This window comes from Berghia stephanieae, chromosome 4 (assembly GCF_034508935.2).
Source record: "Berghia stephanieae isolate SIO BIC M18660-M18661 chromosome 4, UCSD_Bste_1.3, whole genome shotgun sequence".
Classification (NCBI taxonomy): Eukaryota; Metazoa; Mollusca; class Gastropoda; order Nudibranchia; family Aeolidiidae; genus Berghia; species Berghia stephanieae.
In genome coordinates this window covers 7133784-7156824 of record NC_088363.1, presented here as the reverse complement: position 1 = coordinate 7156824, position 23041 = coordinate 7133784, and the positions used below count along the sequence as shown (strand labels likewise).

At 37.4% G+C, this 23041-nt stretch overlaps 2 protein-coding genes across 4 annotated transcripts in view; one reads left to right on the top strand and one right to left on the bottom strand.

The window, feature by feature from the left end:
* Nucleotides 1-2733: 2733 nt before the first annotated feature.
* LOC144969959 (uncharacterized) lies at nt 2734-16468 on the bottom strand. 2 transcript variants are annotated; one of them, XM_078909068.1, is made up of 7 exons: nt 16317-16468; nt 14666-14842; nt 12668-12788; nt 11142-11333; nt 8039-8233; nt 6074-6214; nt 2734-5363 (listed from the first exon to the last, which is right to left on the bottom strand). In XM_078909068.1, the coding sequence occupies exons 2-7, from the start codon at nt 14830-14832 to the stop codon at nt 5148-5150; spliced, it is 1032 nt and encodes a 343-aa protein (XP_078765194.1). In that variant the 5' UTR covers nt 14833-14842; nt 16317-16468; the 3' UTR covers nt 2734-5147. The 2 variants fall into 2 exon arrangements, with proteins under 2 accessions (XP_078765194.1, XP_078765192.1); XM_078909066.1 differs by having other exon boundaries at nt 14666-14856; nt 16317-16446.
* A 1226-nt stretch (nt 16469-17694) lies between these two features.
* Nucleotides 17695-23041, top strand: part of LOC144969958 (nonsense-mediated mRNA decay factor SMG8-like) — a 60323-nt gene continuing 54976 nt past the window's right edge. For both annotated transcript variants that reach the window (XM_078909065.1, XM_078909064.1), the window contains exons 1-4: nt 17695-17825; nt 19544-19664; nt 20992-21027; nt 22680-22802. In XM_078909065.1, coding sequence (XP_078765191.1) covers nt 17773-17825; nt 19544-19664; nt 20992-21027; nt 22680-22802 — 333 coding nt within the window. In that variant the 5' untranslated portion in view covers nt 17695-17772. The remainder of the gene's footprint in view (nt 17826-19543; nt 19665-20991; nt 21028-22679; nt 22803-23041) is intronic.

The window sequence follows — 23041 nt, the reverse complement described above, 5'->3', positions numbered from 1 at the left end:
TGCTTCCCACACAAAGGGACCAGGATCGATCCCCGGTGAGGCGGAGATTTTATTCTCACCCTCTGTCCACTATGAGCTATGATTGGATAGTAGCTGGGTCTGTTAAGTCTGATAGAAAGTACTTTCTGATAGACTAGCATCCTATCCAAAGGGTAGCAATTATTGCTATTCTCCGTTTCACGCTATAGAAACCGGGATAAACTCCGGTTCCATGGCCCTCGTGGCTCTGTAGGACCGTAGCCATCGTTAACCTATAGCCTGATACTGACCAAAAAATGACGTCAAAATGCCCGTCTTTGGCCACTAAAGAAAACAAATCGTGAGTTGTATTCAATAGTTCAACCAATGAAATAACTTGTTTCCTTGAGCTCTACTAACGACAACTCACTAGGCGGTGCAAAAACAAATAATGACGTCAAAATGCCAGTCTTTTTGGGTTTCAGTGTCAGGCTATAACAACGATGGCTACGGTAGGACACGTCACCTCAAAATGATAGTTTGACGGGATCATTTCGATGATCAGAACACAGAATGGAACGAATGAAGTTAACGTCACTCGGCTCTTGTTACTTCTGGAATAACTAATATTGTGACGCCATTTTACGTTAGTGCAGCCTAGAGAGTTGTCGTTCGTAGAGCTCAAGGAAACAAGTGATCCCATTGGTTGAACTATTGAATACAACTCACAATTTGTTTCTTTTTGCTTGTCATCAATTTATGTCGTTTTTGTTGTAGTTTTGTTTTGTTTTTGTTTTGTCATTTGTCAAGCTATGAATTTACGAAGGCGTGATTTGGCTCGGATCACAAGCGCATTCGATTAACTGTAAATTAAGTAAGAGGCTTAAGGCAAAGAGTGTGCAGAGTAACGTAGTTACCAAGAGCTCTCACTTCTCTTAACCGCAATGCTATTGTCGCTTACCAGGCGAGAGAGCGAGGTGGGTGTGCTCCGCGTGTATCAAGCGCGCTAGGCTTACTTATACAATGAAGAAAATACGAGTAGAAGACGGAAGATGCGTGGCTTCACCAAAAGCGGGAAGTGAGAGCTCTTGGTAACATAACAATCGTTACCTACACGCTCTTTGCTTAAGGCTTTTGTTATCTGATCCACTGTCCCCGCCCAGCAGGGATTGGATAGGATAGCTGGACCTGGTAGATCTGGCCAAAAGTACTTTACAGTTAGGGCTTTGTGCGGCTATGTGGTCTCTAGTGTTATGACACTCGACTTCGGACAGGAAGGTCCTGGGTTCAAGTCCCGTTCTGAGCCCAGGTGCATTGTTGAGTCCTTAGAAAAAGCTCTTTACTTACGTTCTCCCAATGTACTCTTGTGTAAAACGAGTACCTGGTTGTTAACAGCGTTGTCTCTGTCGTATAAAAAAAATTTACAATATCTCCTAATCGGCGTCGTGTCTAGTCCTAAATATTAAGTATTGCTGTTGGCTTGGGACCTTTTGTAAAGCGCTTTGAGCACGAGTAGTGGATATTTGTTCTATATAAAAGCTCAATAACCCCCCCCCCCCAAAAAAAAAAAAAAAAAACAAAAAAAAAAACAAAAAAAAAAAAAAAACAGCAGGTTCGTCAGATGGAAAGAAGTGCAGGCAATAGAATTCAATAGTCGTAACGTCACTTCCTTCCTAATGACGCATGGTAACCTAACAACACTGGCTCTAAACTATCGGAACAATGGCGGACGCCCGTATGAAATATTTCTCCGGCGAGCATAAAAGCGTTTCCAGAGGGAAAAAAACAACATAAATTTGATCATGTTTTGACTTTTACACATTCTGATCACAAGGCATATGAAAAGTTCTAGCCAGCATGACGAATAAAAAGTAATGATTTTCTTTGTTTAGAACCAAGATGGCCACCGTTGCCGGGCGGCGTGACATCAGACTACTGAATCCAATTGTTATTGTCTGTTATAAATATATAAAGAGAAACAGGGATAAACTCCAAATCCAATGGCCTAGTGACATGGTTCCAAATTTATTTTTTAAAATAACGCTAGCAATGGGAGTAAGGAGAATGCGTTTAAACTTGGCCGTGATATATAATACATTGTTAACAGAAATATATATTTATATATACATATATATATATATATATATATATATATATATATATATATATATATATATATATTATATATATATAAATATTTATGAGTGTTGGTGGGTACTTGTAGGTACGAAAGTGCTCGATAATGGTGGTTAGAGCTAATATAGAATGCTAATTTTCACTCACATTTTTGTGGCCGAGACGACTCGTGTCTGTGTTTTTTACACTTCTTCAGTCGGCGTAATCCATTGTACTGTACGCCGACTGAAGAAGTGTAAAAAACACAGAAACGAGTCGTCTCGGCCACAAAAATGTGAGTGAAAATTTGCATTCTATATATATATATATATATATATATATATATATATTATATATATATATATATATATATATATATATATATATATATATATGATGTTGGTGGGTACTTGTAGGTACGAGAGGCCTCGATAACGTTAGTTCGAGCTGATGTAAAATAAAATAATATAGAGTCACTCACATAAAGCCGAAACACTTGTTTCTGTGGTTATCTATTCCACGTCTTCAGTCGGCGGCATACTTTTCGTGTTTCGGCTTTATGTGAGTGACTCCATTATATATATATATATATATATATATATATATTATATATATATATATATATATATATATATATATATAATAAGACAACTGCCAATGGACCAGATAATATCAACAATAGTTTGTTTATTTACACATTTACATATAGATACTTATATTTAACAGTTTTAGATACAACGATTCCTACTTCATGAGTCACACATAATATGCACATTTCAAGTTTATTTTAAACGGCTGCTTTGCCGTACCGTCAACTGGGGTGACTTTGCCAAAAGGGGAAACTTGGCCTCTTGAATTTTGGACTTATAAGATATTATTTAGTTTTGTGATAATTATTTCCTTTCATAAAAAAATTCAAGTCTTTTAACGGGTACAATAACTGCAACAATGCTGAGATTATTCAAAATGCTCTAAATTTACAGAGGCAAAGTTACTCCCCCTAGAGGCAAAGTTACTCCCCCTAGAGGCAAAGTTACTCCCCTCGAGGCAAAGTTACTACCCCGAGAGGCAAAGTTACTCCCCATAGAGGCAAAGTTACTCCCCCTAGAGGCAAAGTTACTCCCCCAAGAGGCAAAGTTACTCCCCCTAGAGGCAAAGTTACTCCCTCTCGAGGCAAAGTTACTACCCCTAGAGGCAAAGTTACTCCCCCTAGAGGCAAAGTTACTCCACCTAGAGGCACAGTTATACCAGTTCACGATACTATAGGGAAAAAAAACCCAAAAAAAACCAACAACCTCCACGTATTTAAAATTTTGGCTAGGAAACTTGTCCTCCAAATATCTATCGATTAAAATGACCCTCATTTTGGCAAAAATATCTCAAACCTGGGACTTCAAGGAAGATTTCAATAAGTCCCAGGTTTGAGAGGGTATTTATATTTCCAAGATGAGGGCCATAATAATCGATCAAATACTTGAAAGACGAGTAATCTGGCCAAAATTTTTAATTCGTATTTTTTTTCAGAGTACATCAGAATGAGAATATTGCAATTTCAATGGACCTGTTACAAAAATACGAGTTACATTTGATAGTGGCGATCCCGATAGCTCACTTGGTAGAGCACTCGCTTCACACGCAAAGGGACCGAATCGATCCCGGGTGCAGTTGATGTTTTTTTTTTCTAAACCCCCCCCCCCTACCCCTGTTCACCCAGCAGTGAATGGTAGCTGAGTCTGTTAGATTTGGCAAAAGTACTTGCGATAGACTAGCGTCCTATCCAAAGGATACTACAATATTTGGTAGAGCACTCGTTTCACGCGTAAAATGACCAAGATCGATCCCGGATACAGTCCATATTTGTTGGGACTCTCTGTGCACCCAGCAGTGATTGGGTAGTTGGGACTGTTAAACAGGGCGGAAAGTACTGGGACTAAGGTCCTATCAAAAGGATAGCAAGCAACTGCTTTTGACCTTTTCGAGCTATAGAAACCGGGATAAGCTCTGGATCTGGTGGGTTACTTTTATTGGGAAGAGCGAGCTTTTTTTTTCTCTCTCTCTAAAACTCCAAAGAACTTAAATTTTCTCTTCCTGATATAATTTGACCAACGTGTACATCACTGCAGGTCTGATAACATAACTTAATTCCGAGCTCCATTTAACATTGTTGTATTGGAGAATATTCAGCGTCGGTTTGAGAATATCTCCATTACAACAATGAGCCCACAACAAATTTAATTATTAGACCTTCAAATACAAAAATGGAGGTCCCGATAGCTCAGTTGGTAGAGCACTCGGTCCACACGAAAAGGGACCGAGATCGATCCCGGGTGCAGTCGAGATTTTTTTTCTGTTTGACACCCCCCACCACCCCCATCTTATCCACCCAGCAGTGAATGGGTAGCTGAGTCTCTTCGAGTTGTCGGAAAGTGCTTTGCGATAGACTAGCGTCCTATCAAAAGGATAGCAAGCAATTGCTATTGTCCGTTTCACGCAATAGAAATCGGGATATACTCTGACTCCACGGGCTCTGAAGGACTACTTTTTACTTTAAATAAATACACGTTGATTTGACCTCAAACGTTATTTTCTTTATCTGGTTTAATCTGAAATGTGACCCCTCGTCTCAAAACGGTATTATGTCGGGACGGACCAGATGCTTAAAAAGTCAAATTATAGTCAAACTGGTCAAAATATGAAACGTTGGTATTTAGCACAGTAAAATATGATATTCCTTCTCCTCTATAAAGCAAACAAACTCAACTTAAGTCTGATATTACTAATTCAATTTTCAGCATCTTAGTCATCCCGACTTAATACCGTTTTGAGACGAATCCCAGCTGGGCGTGATTCGCCACGAATCATTAGAAAAGCACATTCTGCAGACAAGGGTAGACGGCAAGAGAAGAAGAGGTAGACCTACAAGAAGCTGGGAACAAGATATATGTGAATGGCTGGGAATGACAGCAACTCAAGCAAGTAGACTGGCGGAAAACCGTAATCTGTTTGGCAAGAAAGTTCGGGAAGCGACGACCTACGCAGGATCAGCTGACTAGATGAGGCGTGGTGGGTGACATTTATTGCTGGGACAGGCAAACAAATTTGGCAGTTTCTTTGCTGATGTGGCAGGACATCTTAGAGTTTCCGGGAACTAGAAACAATCTGCCATTTCCGCAGACACAGATCTTCTTGGCCACCGGCCTTGACCTTGACCTTGTATCAGAGGCCGATGTTGTCTGGGGGAGGTTGGGGTCCAGATAGACACTGTGTTTGCTTTCAAATACAATGGAGTTCTGGAAATGACAAAAAAAAAAAATAAAAATGGGGAGGTCCCCGGTTTGAAAGTGTTTGCCAAGATGAGGAGCGTTTAGATTTGGAGGAAGAGTTTTCTGGACAAAATTTTTAATACGTAATTTACAAGAGTATGGTAGTTAACTAGTCAAATTAATAGATTAAGGAGCAGGCACTGGCGTAAGATCTCGACCTGAACAAGTGTGTATGAAAGGTGCCAGACATGGCAAGAAAGAGAAATAGAAGAAAAAAAAAATACAATCCCAAAATATCAGTTTACCTCGACTGGGGATCGAACCTCAGATCTCCTGATTACCTTCTGAGGTTCGATCCCCAGTCGAGGTAGACTGATTTTTTGGGATGGTTTTTTTTTTTTCTTCTATTTTTCTTTCTTACTTTGTCAGGCACCTTTCATACACACGTGTTGTTCAGAAGAAAGAGAGAGAGAAAGAAGGGAGGGGCGGGTTAATGAAGATGATGATAATGATGATGATGATGATGATGATGTTGATGATGATAATAATGATGATGATAGTTCTGATGATGATGATGATGATGATGATAGTTCTGATGATGATAGTTCTGATGATGATGATAATGATGATGATGATGGTGATGGTGATGATGATGATGATGATGATGATGATGATGGTGGTGGTGGTGTTTTCTATACTTTCACTCAACATTAAACAAAGACAAGAAATGGACATACTTCAGACTGAACAATGATGTTTCTGGCCGTGACGTCAATGTCTCTCATAGACTCCACATCGACCCCCTTTGACCCATTGACCTTGACCTGTTTCAATGGCGACTCAAGGTAAAGGTCGTTGACATATTTATAGTTCTGAATCTGAAAAAAAAAAGTTAAACCAAAGACTTTTTAAAATAATATTGGAATTCAACGTTGATATGCGCGGTTTGAAATCACGTCACTGTCACTGTAGCCTTCGTTCACTTCAAAGCCCGACGCTAGGACTTATCTTTTGACGTCAGGTTAGTGAAACACTTCGTGAGTTCTTGTTCTTTGTTCCCGAAGGGGGAAAAACTGTTCCTATGGGAGCGATCTATAGATAGAATGAAGTTGACGTCATTCGGGTCTTTCTTTTTTAAAATTTTTATTCTATTTTTTTTTCCTATCCGCGTTTATGAGTAATTCTCACTAAACTGTATAGGGAATGAGATTAGTGGAAGAGTAGCGTCCCTTGATTGGACGTCACCTTACAAAGAGAACGTGAAAATGGTTTTGCACATGCGTCTCTCTCGTCCTCGCTTTCGGTGAAGTGTCTCATGCCGCTTTTACCGGAAGCGAGGACGAGAGACGCATGCGCACAACCAACATGACGTTCTCTCTCTAATAGCTTTTCCGCCGGTGACGTCCAATCAAGGGACGCTACTCTTCCGCTAATCTCATTCCCTATTCTTTGCCAAGCGCACATTATCTATATTGTCACCCGGAAATAAAACGGACCAACGAACCTTACTATGTGTAACATTGAACGTTTATAGATAATATGCGCTTGGCTAAGAAGCTCACAACATTGCCATCCGGAAGTATAACGGACCAACACACAAAACTATGTGTAACCTTGAACGTTTATAGTCTGGGTAATACAGTTTAGTGAGAATTACTCATAAACGCGGATGGCAAAAGGCAATAACAAAGGCCTGAGTGACGTCAACGTCATACTATCTATAGATAGTTCGAAGATGACGTCATTCAGGTCTTTGTTATTGGTTTTTGCCATCCGCGTTTATGAGTAATGCTCACTGAACTGTATTAACCCGACTATAAACGTTCATGGATACACACAGTTTTGTGTGTTGGTCCGTTATACTTCCGGATGACAATGTTATGAGCTTCTTAGCCAAGCGCATTCTATCTTTAGTCTGATTAAGACAGTTTAGTGAGAATTACTCAAAAACATGGAAAAAAAAAAGAAACAACAAAACAATAACAAAGACAAAACCTGAGTGACGTCAACGTCGTTCTATCCGTATCAGTCTGGCGGATGTTATGAGCATTTTGGCTAAACACATTACATAAATAAGTTAATGAAGGCAATTTGAAAAACGAAAACTAATATCTGAATAAAGGCAACATCATTAATCTGATGATATTATGTAAAATATGGAACGAAATACTCTTCAACAGTCGTAACGTCACTTCCTTCCTTATGACGCATGGTAACTTAGTAACACTGGCTCTAAACTATCGGAACAATGGCGGACGCCGTAAGAAATATTTCTCCGGCGAGCAGAAAATGGTATCCAGAGGAAAAAAAACTCATACATTTGATCATGTTTTGACTTTTACACATTCTGATCACAAGACATATGAAAAGTTCTAGCTAGCATGAAAAATACAAAGTTATGATTTTCTTTGTTTAGAATCAAGATGGCCGCCGTTGCCAGGCGGCGTGACATCAGGCTATTGAATCGTGTTGACGTAACTCAGCTCTTTGTTATTGTTTTTAGACAGCCATTTTCATGAGTCGCTCTCAGTAAATTATATCACTCAGACTATAAACGTTTAAGGCTACTGCTAGATTTATGTGTCGGTACATTATATCCGGCTGGCGGATGTTGGATTATTTTACCTAAACGCACAGTATCAATATTTTGAGATACCAACACCAAAATGTTTTTGATTTAAAACTTTTATAAAACAAATTACCTTTCTTGTTGTAAGGCCATGCACCAAATAGTTGGAAATGCTCTGTAACTGGGCCAAACTTTGAACATTCAATGATGTCCACTTGTCACTTCCGTTAGACCTAATGCGCATGTCATCCGCCATGACAGTGATGCTGCTTTCATTCATTAATATGCTGGGTGAGAATTTGGATGAACTGAAGCTTCTGATATTGATCTGAAATGAAAGATAATAATTAATACTGCTTTATTCTGTAATAACAACGAACATACAACAACAACGTATTTATGCCAAAGACCTATGCATAATCTGTTTCTGGAATTTGCAAAAAACATAACCAAAAACAAAAACAAAAACAAAAACAAATACAACTTAAAAAGGCAAAAACAAAACAAAACAAAAAAACAAAACAAAACAAAACAAACAGACAAAAACAAAACAAAACAAAAACAAACAAACAAACAAACAAACAAACAAACAAACAAACAAACAAACAAACAAACAAACAAACAAACAAACAAACAAACAAACAAACAAGCAACCCCCCCCCCCCCAAAAAAAAAAAAACCCCAAACAAAAAAAAAAATAAAAATACAAACATACTTTACAATTTAATGTCTGACTGATTTGTTGTACCCTTGACATACTTTCCAATATATGACTGATTTGATGTACCCTGGACATACTTTCCAATACCTGACTGATTTATTGTACCCTGGGCATACTTTCCAATATCTGAATGATTTGTTGTACCCTCAACATACTTTCCAATATCTGAATGATTTGTTGTACCCTCGACATACTTTCCAATATATGACTGATTTGTTGTACCCTGGACATACTTTCCAATGCATGACCGATTTGTTGTACCCTGGACATACTTTCCAATATCTGAATGATTTGTTGTACCCTCGACATACTTTCCAATGTCTGACTGATTTGTTGTACCCTCGACATACTTTCCAATATCTGACCGGTTTGTTGTACCCTTGACATACTTTCCAATATCTGACTGATTTGTTGTACCCTGGACATACTTTCCAATAAATGACTGATTTGTTGTACCCTGGACATAATTTCCAATGTCTGACCGATTTGTTGTACCCTTGACATACTTTCCAATATCTGACCGATTTGTTGTACCCTCGACATACTTTCCAATATCTGACCGATTTGTTGTACCCTTGACATACTTTCCAATATCTGACCGATTTGTTGTACCCTGGACATACTTTCCAATATCTGAATGGTTTTTTTGTACCCTTGACATACTTTCCATTATCTGACCGATTTGTTGTACCCTTGACATACTTTCCAATGTCTGACTGATTTGTTGTACCCTGGACATACTTTCGAATGCATGACTGATTTGTTGTACCCTGGACATACTTTCGAATGCATGACTGATTTGTGACCCTTTGTCTCAAAACGGTATTATGTCGGGATGGGCGAGATGATAAAAAGTCAAATTATAGTTAAACTGGTCAAAAATATGAAATTTTGGTATTTAGCACAGTAAAATATGATATTCCTTCTCCTCTATAAAGCATATAAACTCAACTTAAGTACGATATTTCTGGCTACAAATTTCATTTTCAGCATCTTAATCATACCGACTTAATACCATTTTGAGACGAGGGGTCACATTTGTTGTACCCACGACATACTTTCCAATGTATGACTGATTTGTTGTACCCTGGACATACTTTCCAATATATGACTGATTTGTTGTACCCTGGACATACTTTCCAATATATGACTGATTTGTTGTACCCTGGACACACTTTCCAATGTATGACTGATTTGTTGTACCCTGGACATACTTTCCAATATATGACTGATTTGTTGTACCCTCAACATACTTTCCAATATCTGAATGATTTGTTGTACCCTCGACATACTTTCCAATATATGACTGATTTGTTGTACCCTGGACATACTTTCCAATGCATGACCGATTTGTTGTACTCTGGACATACTTTCCAATATCTGAATGATTTGTTGTACCCTCGACATACTTTCCAATGTCTGACCGATTTGTTGTACCCTCGACATACTTTCCAATATCTGACCGATTTGTTGTACCCTTGACATACTTTCCAATATCTGACTGATTTGTTGTACCCTGGACATACTTTCCAATAAATGACTGATTTGTTGTACCCTGGACATACTCTCCAATGTCTGACCGATTTGTTGTACCCTTGACATACTTTCCAATATCTGACCGATTTGTTGTACCCTCGACATACTTTCCAATATCTGACCGATTTGTTGTACCCTTGACATACTTTCCAATATCTGACCGATTTGTTGTACCCTGGACATACTTTCCAATAAATGACTGATTTGTTGTACCCTGGACATACTTTCCAATATCTGAATGGTTTTTTGTACCCTTGACATACTTTCCAATATCTGACCGATTTGTTGTACCCTTGACATACTTTCCAATGTCTGGCTGATTTGTTGTACCCTGGACATACTTTCGAATGCATGACTGATTTGTTGTACCCTGGACATACTTTCGAATGCATGACTGATTTGTGAACCTTCGTCTCAAAACGGTATTATGTCGGGATGGGCGAGATGATAAAAAGTCAAATTATAGTTAAACTGGTCAAAAATATGAAATTTTGGTATTTAGCACAGTAAAATATGATATTCCTTCTCCTCTATAAAGCATATAAACTCAACTTAAGTACGATATTTCTGGCTACAAATTTCATTTTCAGCATCTTAATCATACCGACTTAATACCATTTTGAGACGAGGGGTCACATTTGTTGTACCCACGACATACTTTCCAATGTATGACTGATTTGTTGTACCCTGGATATACATAATTTCTGAACGTTTCTTATTCATTAATTTATATCGAGATGGTCCAGCTTTCCTAGTCTGACACCCGTTTCTCAAACATCAAAACTTAAACAGAAGCAACGACAACAATAACAATAAGACAAAAATAAAAACCAAAAATATCGTCAAAAAATAAACAGAAACAAAAAAAAAAAAAACAACGAAAAAAAACACCAAAAAACAAAAACAAAAACGAAACTAAACAAACAAAAGATTAAAACAACAAAACAAACAAAACAAAGAAAAACAAACTTGTACTTACAGGAGAATCTCGAGAGATGACGCTCATTTTTGACCCGTGATTTGACCCGAGTGGGACTCCGTTCAACAGGAAGATGGAGGCAAACGTTGTACTGAACACGTGACAGATGGATCTGGTGGCCACATTGATGGTCTCCAAGCTGGCAACACCTTCATGTGTCATGCCCAGCAGATACACAAGTAACACAGTCACCTTGTAGATTAGAAATAAATAAAAATGTTTGAAAGGAACTAAACTGTGATGTCAACAAATTGGTTTCAATTATTATAATCAATTATTATATTGATTATTTGTTAAAGCACCAGTATCCGCAAATAGTGTTCATATGCGCGTTATAATAGTTGTTTTTATTTTTGGTATCACACAAGTTCATTAATTCGACTACAAAATAACCACAACAGTCACACAAAATCTTGTTCGAAGTTCACATAGAATCAAGATAAGCAGAATAAAAAAGGTTGTTTTTTATATGCCGTTTGACTTCACATTGTCAGGTTTTAGGTGCAAAAGAATTCCATCCGATTAGAGCCGAACATGCAAAAACCACGCTCAGTCATAGGTGTATAAATAGAAAGATAGACCCATCCCATTCACCGCCTACCAAATCTCGTCACTTCACTGCGCGTGTCCGCCATTGACGATAGAACCCTCACTTTCGGGAATTTCTCCTGTTTGTCATTGCCGCTTACCGAATTTCTTTTGTTTTTGCATTCGTTTATCCCATGTTTTTTTTATCCTTCGTGCAATCCTTCATAGTCTATAATTAATCTTAAGATTAAAAAAAAAATGAATCAATGTCCAACCGTCTCTTTGGTAGTGGCTGTGCATCGCCACAATTGAAATTTTTCCAGCGATAAAATAGCGGCGGCCTCAAAATACATCGACATAAGAATAAAAATGATTGGTTTTTAAATGCCGTTTGAAGACTTGCAGATTTTCTCCCTGAATAGTCACGTGTAGTGATAATATGTTTACAATAATAATATATGACGTCAGATTATAAATAGTTAAGTTTCACTAAAAAAAGATTTTTGAAAAAAGAAGTATCATTTAAATATTTTAGAAAATGTCTTTTATTCAAAGATGATGAAATAAGAATCGATTGAGGGGCATAATTTCTTATAGAATTTCTTAAGATTTCTTAAACTCTTGCGTTTTGGAATTTGAACTTTGTTCCCAACGCGCACTCGTGCAATGCTTGGGAACACGTCCGGAATTCCAAAAGGCAACAGTGTAAGAATGGTCTAACACTCCACCAATCGAACGTTCTAGGTAGCGATCATCGTTATTACGAGTTTCATTTTTTTGGGGGTACAGTTTCGGCAATTTGAAAATGTCTTTGAATCCTTTATCCCTGTCGGTAATGCGATGAAGAATTAAAGAATGTTTGACAGATTTTTTCGTTGCCAGGAAATAAACAACCAGGTGGACGGAACGGGCTAAATGGCAAGGCATATTCTGATTGGTTAATTCTAAGTAACGCTAGAACCATCAATGAAATCATATATCGATTTAACAGAACTTACTGCAATGTTGACAATGGCTAGACACATCACGACGGCGATGGTACAGTACAGGAAATAACGTTTGCGTCCCCTGATCCCACTCCTATGGAGGACATCTTCTGTAACTGGTACGTATCCGGCACTGGAAATGATGTATAATAGGATTAGAGGGATGAGATGGGTGGGAATCTGTAGATGTTTAAGGAATAAATTTGTGAAATATGATAGAGTAAATAAGTAAATACAAATATAACAATAATATAAATAAATAAATAAATAAATGAATTAATAGGTAAATAAATAAATATATAAATAAATAAATAAATATATTAATAAATAAATGGAAGAATAAAGAAATAAATGAATGAATCAATTAATAGATAAATAAATAAATAACAAATACATGAATAAATAAATAAATGAATGAATAAACAGATAAATAAATAAATAAATGTGACCCATGGTATCGAAACGGTATTATGTCGAGGTGATTCGGGCCTTTAAAAGTGGGTTTGGAGTTAAAAGAATTGGATTCAATAGTCTGATGTCACGTCGCCCAGCAACGGCGAGGAGCGTGGTTCTAAACAAAGAAACTCGGTACTTTTTATTTTTCATGCTGGCTAGAACTGTTCATATATCATGTGATCAAATGTATAAAAGTCAAAACATGATCATATTTATAATGTTTTTCTCCTCTGGATACACTTTTATGCTCGTCGGAGAAATCATATGGGCGTCCGCCATTGTTCCGATAGTTTAGAGCCAGTTACTAAGTTACCATCCGTCATTACGAAGGAAGTGACGTCATGACTGTTGAAGAGTATTGGAGGCAGTAGGAAGCTTGAGTTGGTTCCAATTTTAGAATTGGTCTTTGTTCTCCATCACGACCGAGTGGGAAAGATCGCCAAGTTTTGTAGTGTTAGATTGAATGGTTATTATCCAGTACTTAGTTCTCTCCGATAATATACCGCTTTCACACAGTGGGTTATGAACGACGTGCACTTATTTGTAGGTCTGATAACCCAATTCCGTACGGGCTCATTGTTGTAATGGAAACCTCGAACAAGAAAAAAAAATGACGTAAAACATTGTCCATTACAATGTTAAACTAGGCCTATAAGTGAGTTCGGATGTCAAGCCTGGATACATGTACACGTCGGTTGCGAATAATGAGGTATATAAGTAATTATATAAATATAAATACATAAATAATGGATGAATGAATGCATTAATGAATAGATGAATAAATTGATGAATGAATTCATGATATGCAAACAACATACATCGAATGAATAAATGATGAATAAGTATGCAAATAAATAAAGAATTATCATCTGACTTAGAATAGAATTTACTCGTTTATTTCCCCTTATTATTGATATAATTTATTTCTTCGAGCTTCACTCAGTAACATTAACCCACGCCTTACCAACCATAGGAAAATCGTTTCGATCCAACTAGCACTTTTATCATTCATATTTCTTTTGTAAATCACCCCATTTAAAGAAATATGTTTTATTGTCGCTATCAAAACGTGACACTGAGACACTGTGTTGTAGAGTTCATTTTGCTGATCAATATTATGCATAGAATGCTGCTGTTGCTCTTCTGTTTGAGTAAGAACAAAAAACTGTTTGGATTGGGTGGGTGCGATTTTTTAATTGAGCTTTTATATAGCGCAATATCCACTAAATGTGCTCAAAGCGCTTTACAGGGGGTCCCTAGCCAACAGCAACATCTAACATTTAGGACGGGACATGACGCCTGTTATAAGGCGATGTTACATTTTTTTTTTCGGACAGAGACAACGCTGTTAACGGCCAGGCACTCATTTTACACCTGAGTACGATGAGAGAATGTGAGTAAAGAGCCTTCTCCAAGGACTCAACTATGCGCCGAACGAGGCTCGAACCCAGGACCTTCCGATCCGAAAGCGCGTGTCATACCACTAGACCACATAGCCGGGAAAATTCTGAAAATGGTTGGTAAGGAAAGGGCTAATCTGTCCTTTGTACTCACTGGAAGTTGCTGCTGTGGTGGGCATTGGCCTGTCTCTTCAGCTGCTTCTTGTTCCTCATGGACAGAGTCGATCCACTATGCCTTCCCAAGGATGCTGGGGTTGGATGCGAAGTCCTTGGAATGGACCCCGGACCATCTACCTGGCGAACCACGTCACTCGTGCTCATGTTTGGTAATCTTTGTATATATATCTGGATGTATGTATAGATAGAATGCGCTTGGCCAAGGAGTTCACAACATTGCCATCCGGAAGTATAACGGACCAACACACAAACTCTGTGTAACCATGAACTTTTATAGGCTGGTTAATACAGTTTAGTGAGAACAACTCACAAACGCGGATGGCAAAAACAATAACAAAGGCCTGAGTGACGTCATCTGCATACTATCTATCTATAGTATGCAGATGACGTTCTCACTAAACTGTATTAACCAGACTATAAAAGTTCATGGTTACACAGAGTTTGTGTGTTGGTCCGTTATACTTCCGGATGGCAATGTTGTGAACTCCTTGGCCAAGCGCATTCTATCTATATGAAATGGAAATAGACATTTAATTTGGAATGTTGTTAATGATATAGAGATCAACCAAGTAATATTTTGGATGGCCACATTTCATCGTAGAGGAAGAATGAAATTTTCGTCACTCAGCTCTTTGTTTTTAGCCAGCCATTTTTATTATTACTTCTCACTAAATTCTATCAATCAGACCTTAAACACGCAGTTTTGTGTGTTGGTAGTTATATATCCGGCTGGCGGATGTTGTGAGCAGTTTGCCTAAACGCACGGCATTAGTTCATTTGAGTCGACAAAAGACGTATTTTTAGAGAGAAAGAGTGAAAGAGTTATTAGATAAAAGAGAGAAGAAAAAGAGAGAGAAGAGAGGAGAGAGAGAGAGAGAGAGAGAGAGAGAGAGAGAGAGAGAGAAAGAGAGAGAGAAGAGAGAGAGAGAGAGAGAGAGAAGAAAGAGGAGAAGAAAGAAGAGAGAGAGAGAGAGAGAGAGAGAGAGAGAGAGAGAGAGAGAGAGAGAGAGAGAGAGGTTACACATATTATGTAGTTTTGTGTGTAGGTCCGTTATATTTCCGAATGGCAATGTTGTGAGTGTCTTAGCCAAGCGCACAGCATCTATAGATTGTTATATTTTCTATCTCCATATGACTTAGCAGGCTATCTACTCATATGATGATATGGTGATGATATGGTATAAGTCCAGATTTATGTAGGCTTTTACAGCCTTTTATCTGCTCTTGTGCATTCGTGAACGCATTTAATTCACGTCTCTCAAAACTGGGCATGCCACATAGTGGAAGGAGGTGTCTGAATCAAACTCTACAAACAGTATTTTTCTGCTTCAAATGAGCGTCGAGACGGCACTTGAATGCTTGCAATGAAGGGGCGTCTACAAGTTGCAGGCAGGCGGTTCCATTTGTCAACTACACGAACTGAGAAGAAGTTCTGTCAAAGGTTTAGAGAACACCTTTCCTTGGAGAGTTTGAATCTATGTCCTCTGGTGGTGCTGTTGGAGTCAAGATTGAGAAGGCTCATGTTTTCAGGGTATAAATTATGCATGTATTTGAACACATATCTATTATACACATCTATGATAAATAACCAGGTCCTAATGATTTTAGTTACAATGTTTTGAACTCACCTCCACTCAGTGTGTAGTGTTTTGCCCCACCAGGAAGCACATCGTCTCAATGATTATCAAAGTGTGTAGTAGCCAAGAATTCCGAAGTACTCACACTGTGTTATCTTCTCCAAGGCTTTACCTGCCTACCTTTCCGTACCCATCTGTGTTCCTTCGTTTGTCTCAACACAGCCAGTGATGCCGTGAGGATTTACGTTGCCGACACACACATACACACACACACACACACACACACACACACACATATATATATATATATATATATATATATATATATATATATATATATATTTGTATTATATTTATATATATTTATATAATAAAAAATGCCGAGTTAAATTAAAACACACACATATACACACACAAAGGCTTCTGTACCTCGTGTAGAGGGCAATTGGCTCCATAGAAAAACCATGGAAAACGTTTGTGGTACCTAAGTCTGCCAGCAGCCTGGGGTCGTGATAATAGATAGTATGCGCTTGAATAAGAAGCACAACATTGCCATCCGGCAGTATAACGGACCAACACACAAAACTATGTGAAACGTTGAACGTTTATAGTCTGGTTAATACAGTTTAGTGAGAATTACTCACAAATTATGAGGATGGCAACCCCCCACCTCCCCCCCCCCCAAAAAAAAAAAAAAAAAAAAACAAACAAAAAAAAAAAGAAAAAAAAAAAAACAAAAAAAAAAAAACAAAACAATAACCAAGACCTGAGTGACGTTGTGTTCAAAGTTCCTTCCTTTATTGTGTTGCTGGCGAAGAAGGGTTTGTACCCGAACCGTCCATTGTTTGTACTGTTTCAATCCGAATTGACCCCATTTTCATCTTTTCCTTAATCTCTTACTCGCTCGGCGCATGGTTGAGTCATTGGAAAAAGGCTCTTTATTCACATTCTCACCGTACTCAGGTGTAAAATGAGTACCTGGCCGTTAACAGCGTTGTCTCTGTCCTCCAAAAAAAAAAAAAAAATGCAATATCGCCTAATAGGCGTACATGTTAAGTGTTGTTAGCCAGGGACCCCATGTACACCGGTTTGACCATGTTTAGTGGAAATTGCGCTATATAAATTCTCTAGTTTCTTAAAAATACACATACAAAATATATTAACTTGAACTTTTATATAGCACAATATAAAAGTTGTATTCTTTTCATTTATTTATTTATTTACTTTTTTTTGCTGACGTGTTTTGTCAGTCCACAGCAAGAAGCGTGAAATGTGTAGGAAAAGGTGAAAGTTGAGGAAGAATATAAGGAGGAGGAGGAGGAGGAGGAGGAGGAGGAAGATGTCAAGGATAATGATAAAATAATTTTGCGAAATAATCATATTATGTTAAAGAAGGGCGATAATCAAAATATTTATTTTCTTGTTGACTGCTGACAGAAACTGAAAGTTGTAATAGCCGAGCTGTCAACTTACTGTCTATAGGTCTAGACATCTAGATTAGTTCAAAATGGCTCCATTTTTGGACAAGAAGTTTTGTCTAACGAGCGATTTTGACGTTAGGTAAATATTAGAATAGTATTGCTGTGTCTAAGTGGAGAAAACCAAATCTCTCCTCATTTTCATTATCATGAAATTATGGTTGGAGTTATACGTTACAACTCTACTAGACTACAGCCATCACACTCCCCTAGCCCTATCTTTTCTTGGCAACTTATTTTTGATTTTTCACTGTTGTTCACCTAAAAAATTCAGCTATTCGGCTTAGATAACTTTTCTCATTATTGGGGCTCTAATTATTATTGCGCGCGTGTGTATGATGTGGACATAATTCAGGTGTACTTTGACTGACGTTGATACTTTGATGAATGAAACAAACTCTAACCCATCTAAAACTCTATCTAAAGATAAATGAGAGATGAGAAAAAGGCATTGTTTTAAAGGTTAAGGCTAATATGTTGTCTTAACAATGCTACCATTTCTCATTCATCTTTAGTGTTTCATTCATCAACTTTTGTTGACAAAGACTTGGCCTGTGACCAGTGAAGCTGGAACATCCACATCGCCTTCGTAAAATAAATTGAAGTTTCCATTTTATATTATTGTTTTTTATTTATTTGATTTGGAACAATTAAAATATTTTGACAGCTTTCTAACAATGCACTTCCAAGAGATCAATACCCTTTTAATTACCTATGCCTTAATGAAAATTAAGATTAAGTTAGTAGAGTGAGAAACACCATCCTAATCAACCAACATTTAATGAAATTACTCATCAATTCGCTCGTATTGTCCAGATTGGATAACCGCAACTTCCTATTATGCGGAACTACCCAAGCCCTTACCTAAAAAAAATTCAAGTTGCCCAAAACGATGATGCTCGCTTGATTTTCAATGAAACAAGGACAAGAAGAGTAGAATGTCCAATCAACTGTTGATTTTGCATTGGTTGTTTTGGGAAAAGCGCATGATCTACAAATTTCCTATTATCATCCACCGTGTATTCTTCCTCGGTGTCCCACAATACCTTGCTGAGTTCATTTTCCCATAACTAACCACCTAGATCTGGTCTGCAGGCGACACAACCCTATCATTTGTCCCACAAACGCCTGAATACAAAGTGAGATCGACCTTTTAAACACCAAGGGCCAACAATCTGGAATAATTTACTGTGGGAGCTAAGACTAAGACTAAGAGAGAAACGACAGACTATAAACAATTTAAGGAAGATTTAAAACATATTTTTTCACTCCCTAATTGTGTAGCGCATAGAACCTGAGCCTGCTGACTATGGGGATTAGCGTGTAATAAATACAAGAAATGAAGTGCGTAGAAAAGTGCCAGAAGACAACAGAGAATAAAAACTTTGCGGCGGTGATGGAGGCTCGAACCCGCGACCTTACTGGTACAACAACTCAGCCTGGCTGGGGAGATTGTGATTCTACCGTATGAGCTATCCACGACCCCAAAAAAAGGTCGCTTCAAACTGTAGTTTAACTAGAGCCTTCTCTCCCCGACTTCTTGAGGTCACAGGTTCAACACACACAAACGTTGTGTTATAAATACCTTCCATTATGATAATTATCATTAATAAGTCATTTTGAAACTACCAAGATATCAAGGCCAATTTGCCGTTATTTTGTTCTTCATTTTTTGTTCATGTACGCTATGGTCTTTGTCTTTATGTAGATGATTTTAAAGAATTGATATTTATTTATTTCATAACAACAGTAATATTCAATAACTAGGGTGTTAAATATTTATTTATGAATTTATTTCAGCCACGGCATTGTAACGAATGGCAAAGTCTGCATTGTGGGTATTTTTGGGAAGTCGAGGCTAAGCCCATTTTACAGTAAAGCCACCTGTTTGAACTCTGTTATTGATAGAGATGTATTCCAGGTAAGTTATTGATAGAGATGTATTCCAGGTAATGTTATTGATAGAGATGTATTCCAGGTAAGTTATTGAGAGAGATGTATTCCAGGTAATGTTATTGATAGAGATGTATTCCTGGTAAGTTATTGATAGAGATGTATTCCAGGTAAGTTATTGATAGAGATGTATTCCAGGTAATGTTATTGATAGAGATGTATTCCAGGTAAGTTATTGATAGAGATGTATTCCAGGTAATGTTATTGATAGAGATGTATTCCAGGTAAGTTATTGATAGAGATGTATTCCTGGTAAGTTATTGATAGAGATATATTCCAGGTTAGATATTGATAGAGATGTATTCCAGGTAATGTTATTGATAGAGATGTATTCCAGGTTAGATATTGATAGAGATGTATTCCAGGTAATGTTATTGATAGAGATGTATTCCAGGTAATGTTATTGATAGAGATATATTCCAGGTAATGTTATTGATAGAGATGTATTCCAGGTAAGTTATTGATAGAGATGTATTCCAGGTAATGCTATTGATGGAGATGTATTCCAGGTAATGTTATTGATAGAGATGTATTCCAGGTAAGTTATTGATAGAGATGTATTCCAGGTAATGTTATTGATAGAGATGTGTTCCAGGTAAAGGGTGTATTTTGGTTTATAATATTATAAAATGTATAATAAAAAAAAATATGTGGGATGCGACTCAAAAAATAAAAAGGTAGAAAAAGCCACACAGAAAAAGAGGAAATCTCAACTTCATTCGGGGTTGAACCAGTCCCTTTATGTGTGAAGCAAATGCTCTACCAACTGAGCTATTGGGACCTCCTTTGTTCTTAATAGGTTTATCGTATATTATTATTTTGGACAAAATAAATATCTATCTTCAAATCTTTTGAACAGACAAAAAATATATATCATTTCTCCGTGGATGCCAGTTCTGGTTTATATTGGATGTTCAGTTCTGTGATATATCCGTAATTTTAAAATGTCTGGTTAAAAAATTTGAAGCGCAAATAAAAAAAGAAATACTTCTATTCATCGACCAGACATTTCAAGTGAAATGTAGCCAAAATGACCCGCTACTTTTTTTTTTCTATGTCAGAAGTCTCCTTGGTTCTGACAGTGGACGTTTCAAGTGAAATGTAGCCAAAATGACCCTGCTACTTTTTTTTCCTTTATCAGAAGTCTCCTTGGTTCTGACAGTGGACGTCAAATTTAGCATAATACGCATGTCAATTAGAAAAACTGAAAGTATTACAATGATGAGAATATCACAAGGTAAAAGAATATTATTGTAAAGACTTGATGATTTCAATTTTTTGTTAATTTCCAACAGGGCACGGAGGGCTACCTTCAAGAACAGATCAACCAGGTAAATGGACATTTTATTGTTCTCGTCTTTGTAAATATTATATTTTGTTTTGTTGGAGAGCAGTTTTGTACATAATTTCAATTAAACTGAAATGTGTTTTGATTTCATTCACAAGTTTGTTAAAACTGCTTTGACCATTGCCAGGATTGAACACGAGTTGTTTTTTAAAATTCTGAACAAAATTACCTCTTTGGTTTGAACAGTAAAAGATTGAACATATTTAAATATTTAGGATCAAGGCAATTTATATTTATAGTCCTGATCTCCACATTGTTTCTTTTCAATCAAATATAAACGAAAAGGTGACCATGAGAAGGAATCAACTGGGAAAGGAACACACACAAAGTACATCGAACGCCTTTCCATTATCACCTTATCATTAAGATTCTTCCTGTCCCAGACTTCAGGCAGCCCCCACTGCTTTTTTTTCAATGTATTATATTCCAGAATTGGAAGTGATACTATGACAAATGTAATACTGGTAACTGATACTTTGTGTAGTGATGTGGTCGTGTGGCATGACACTCATCTTCAGACTGGAAGGTCCAGGGTTTGAGTCCTGCTTTGAATGGTGCATAGTTAAGTCTGTGGAAAAGGCTCTTTACTCACATTCTCTACTGTACTCAGGTGTAAAATGAGTAGGTACCTGGCTGTTGACCATACCATTGTCTCTGTCGAAAAAAACCAAACCCTGTAATATCGCCTTGCAGGCTTCGTGTCCCATCCTAAATGTTAAGTGTTGTTGCTGGCTTTGAAACACCTTGAAAAGCACTTTGAGCACCTTTAATGGATATTGCGCTATATAAAAAAAAGTGCTGACACCATCCATGTGGTGATTTGAAGTAATATAAAAGCATTACTGACATTTTATTTATGGAGACAGGAAGGGGGGGGGGGGGGGGGTGGAATATATTTAATTTTGTCTCGTTTGACAACAGTTTGACTCTGTTTTCCTATTGAATTTCTCCATACCAGGGACAGATCGAGTGTTTCTAAAGTCAAGTCATGTATCTCAATCTCTTGTGTTTTCCTATTGAATTCCTCTATACCAGGGACAGATCGAGTGTTTCTATGACTCTGATAGCCAAGTCATTTATCTCAATCTCGTGTTTTCCTATTGAATTCCTCCATACCAGGGTCAGATTGAGTGTTTCTATGACTCTGATAGCCAAGTCATGTATCTCAATCTCTTATGTTTTCCTATTGAATTCCTCCATACCAGGGTCAGATCGAGTGTTTCTATGACTCTGATAGTCAAGTCATGTATCTCAATCTTTTGTGTTTTCCTATTGAATTCCTCCATACCAGGGACAGATCGAATGTTTCTATGACTCTGATAGTCAAGTCATGTATCTCAATCTTTTGTGTTTTCCTATTGAATTCCTCCATACCAGGGTCAGATCGAGTGTTTCTATGACTCTGATAGTCAAGTCATGTATTTCAATCTCTTATGTTTTCCTATTGAATTCCTCCATACCAGGGTCAGATCGAGTGTTTCTATGACTCTGATAGTCAAGTCATGTATCTCAATCTCTTATGTTTTCCTATTGAATTCCTCCATACCAGGGTCAGATCGAGTGTTTCTATGACTCTGATAGTCAAGTCATGTATCTCAATCTCTCATGTTTTCCTATTGAATTCCTCCATACCAGGGACAGATCGAGTGTTTCTATGATGCTGATAGTCAAGTCATGTATCTTCATCTCCTGTCCTTCAATGACATCAACCAACTGGCAAAGGAATGTCAGCAATTGTCACAATCTGGTAACATGAATGTGAGTCATGACAATAATATTTTCATTAATTTATTATTATTTTTTTTCACTGCCGGATGAAATGTGCTATGATGTAAGCCAATATATTTGACTTACTTGACTTTGCCCTCTTCGCTCCTTGTGGAACATCTGGGTAGGGTTCCTGACCTCCCGTAGTGGGCAGGGAGGTACTTACTGTGTCTTGTATAACCCTATATTTGTTTTCCAACTTACATTCTATCTTTGTCTTGGAATGAGTT

What these genes read in the sequence shown, in the direction of transcription:
- LOC144969959 (XM_078909068.1), bottom strand. Translation starts at nt 14,832, where the DNA reads ATGAGCACGAGTGACGTGGTTCGCCAGGTAGATGGTCCGGGGTCCATT. An exon ending in CACCACAGCAGCAACTTCCA is followed by an intron (nt 12,789 to 14,665) that starts GTGAGTACAAAG and finishes CATCATTTCCAG; the next exon opens with TGCCGGATACGTACCAGTTA. An exon ending in TCATCTCTCGAGATTCTCCT is followed by an intron (nt 8,234 to 11,141) that starts GTAAGTACAAGT and finishes CTTTCATTTCAG; the next exon opens with ATCAATATCAGAAGCTTCAG.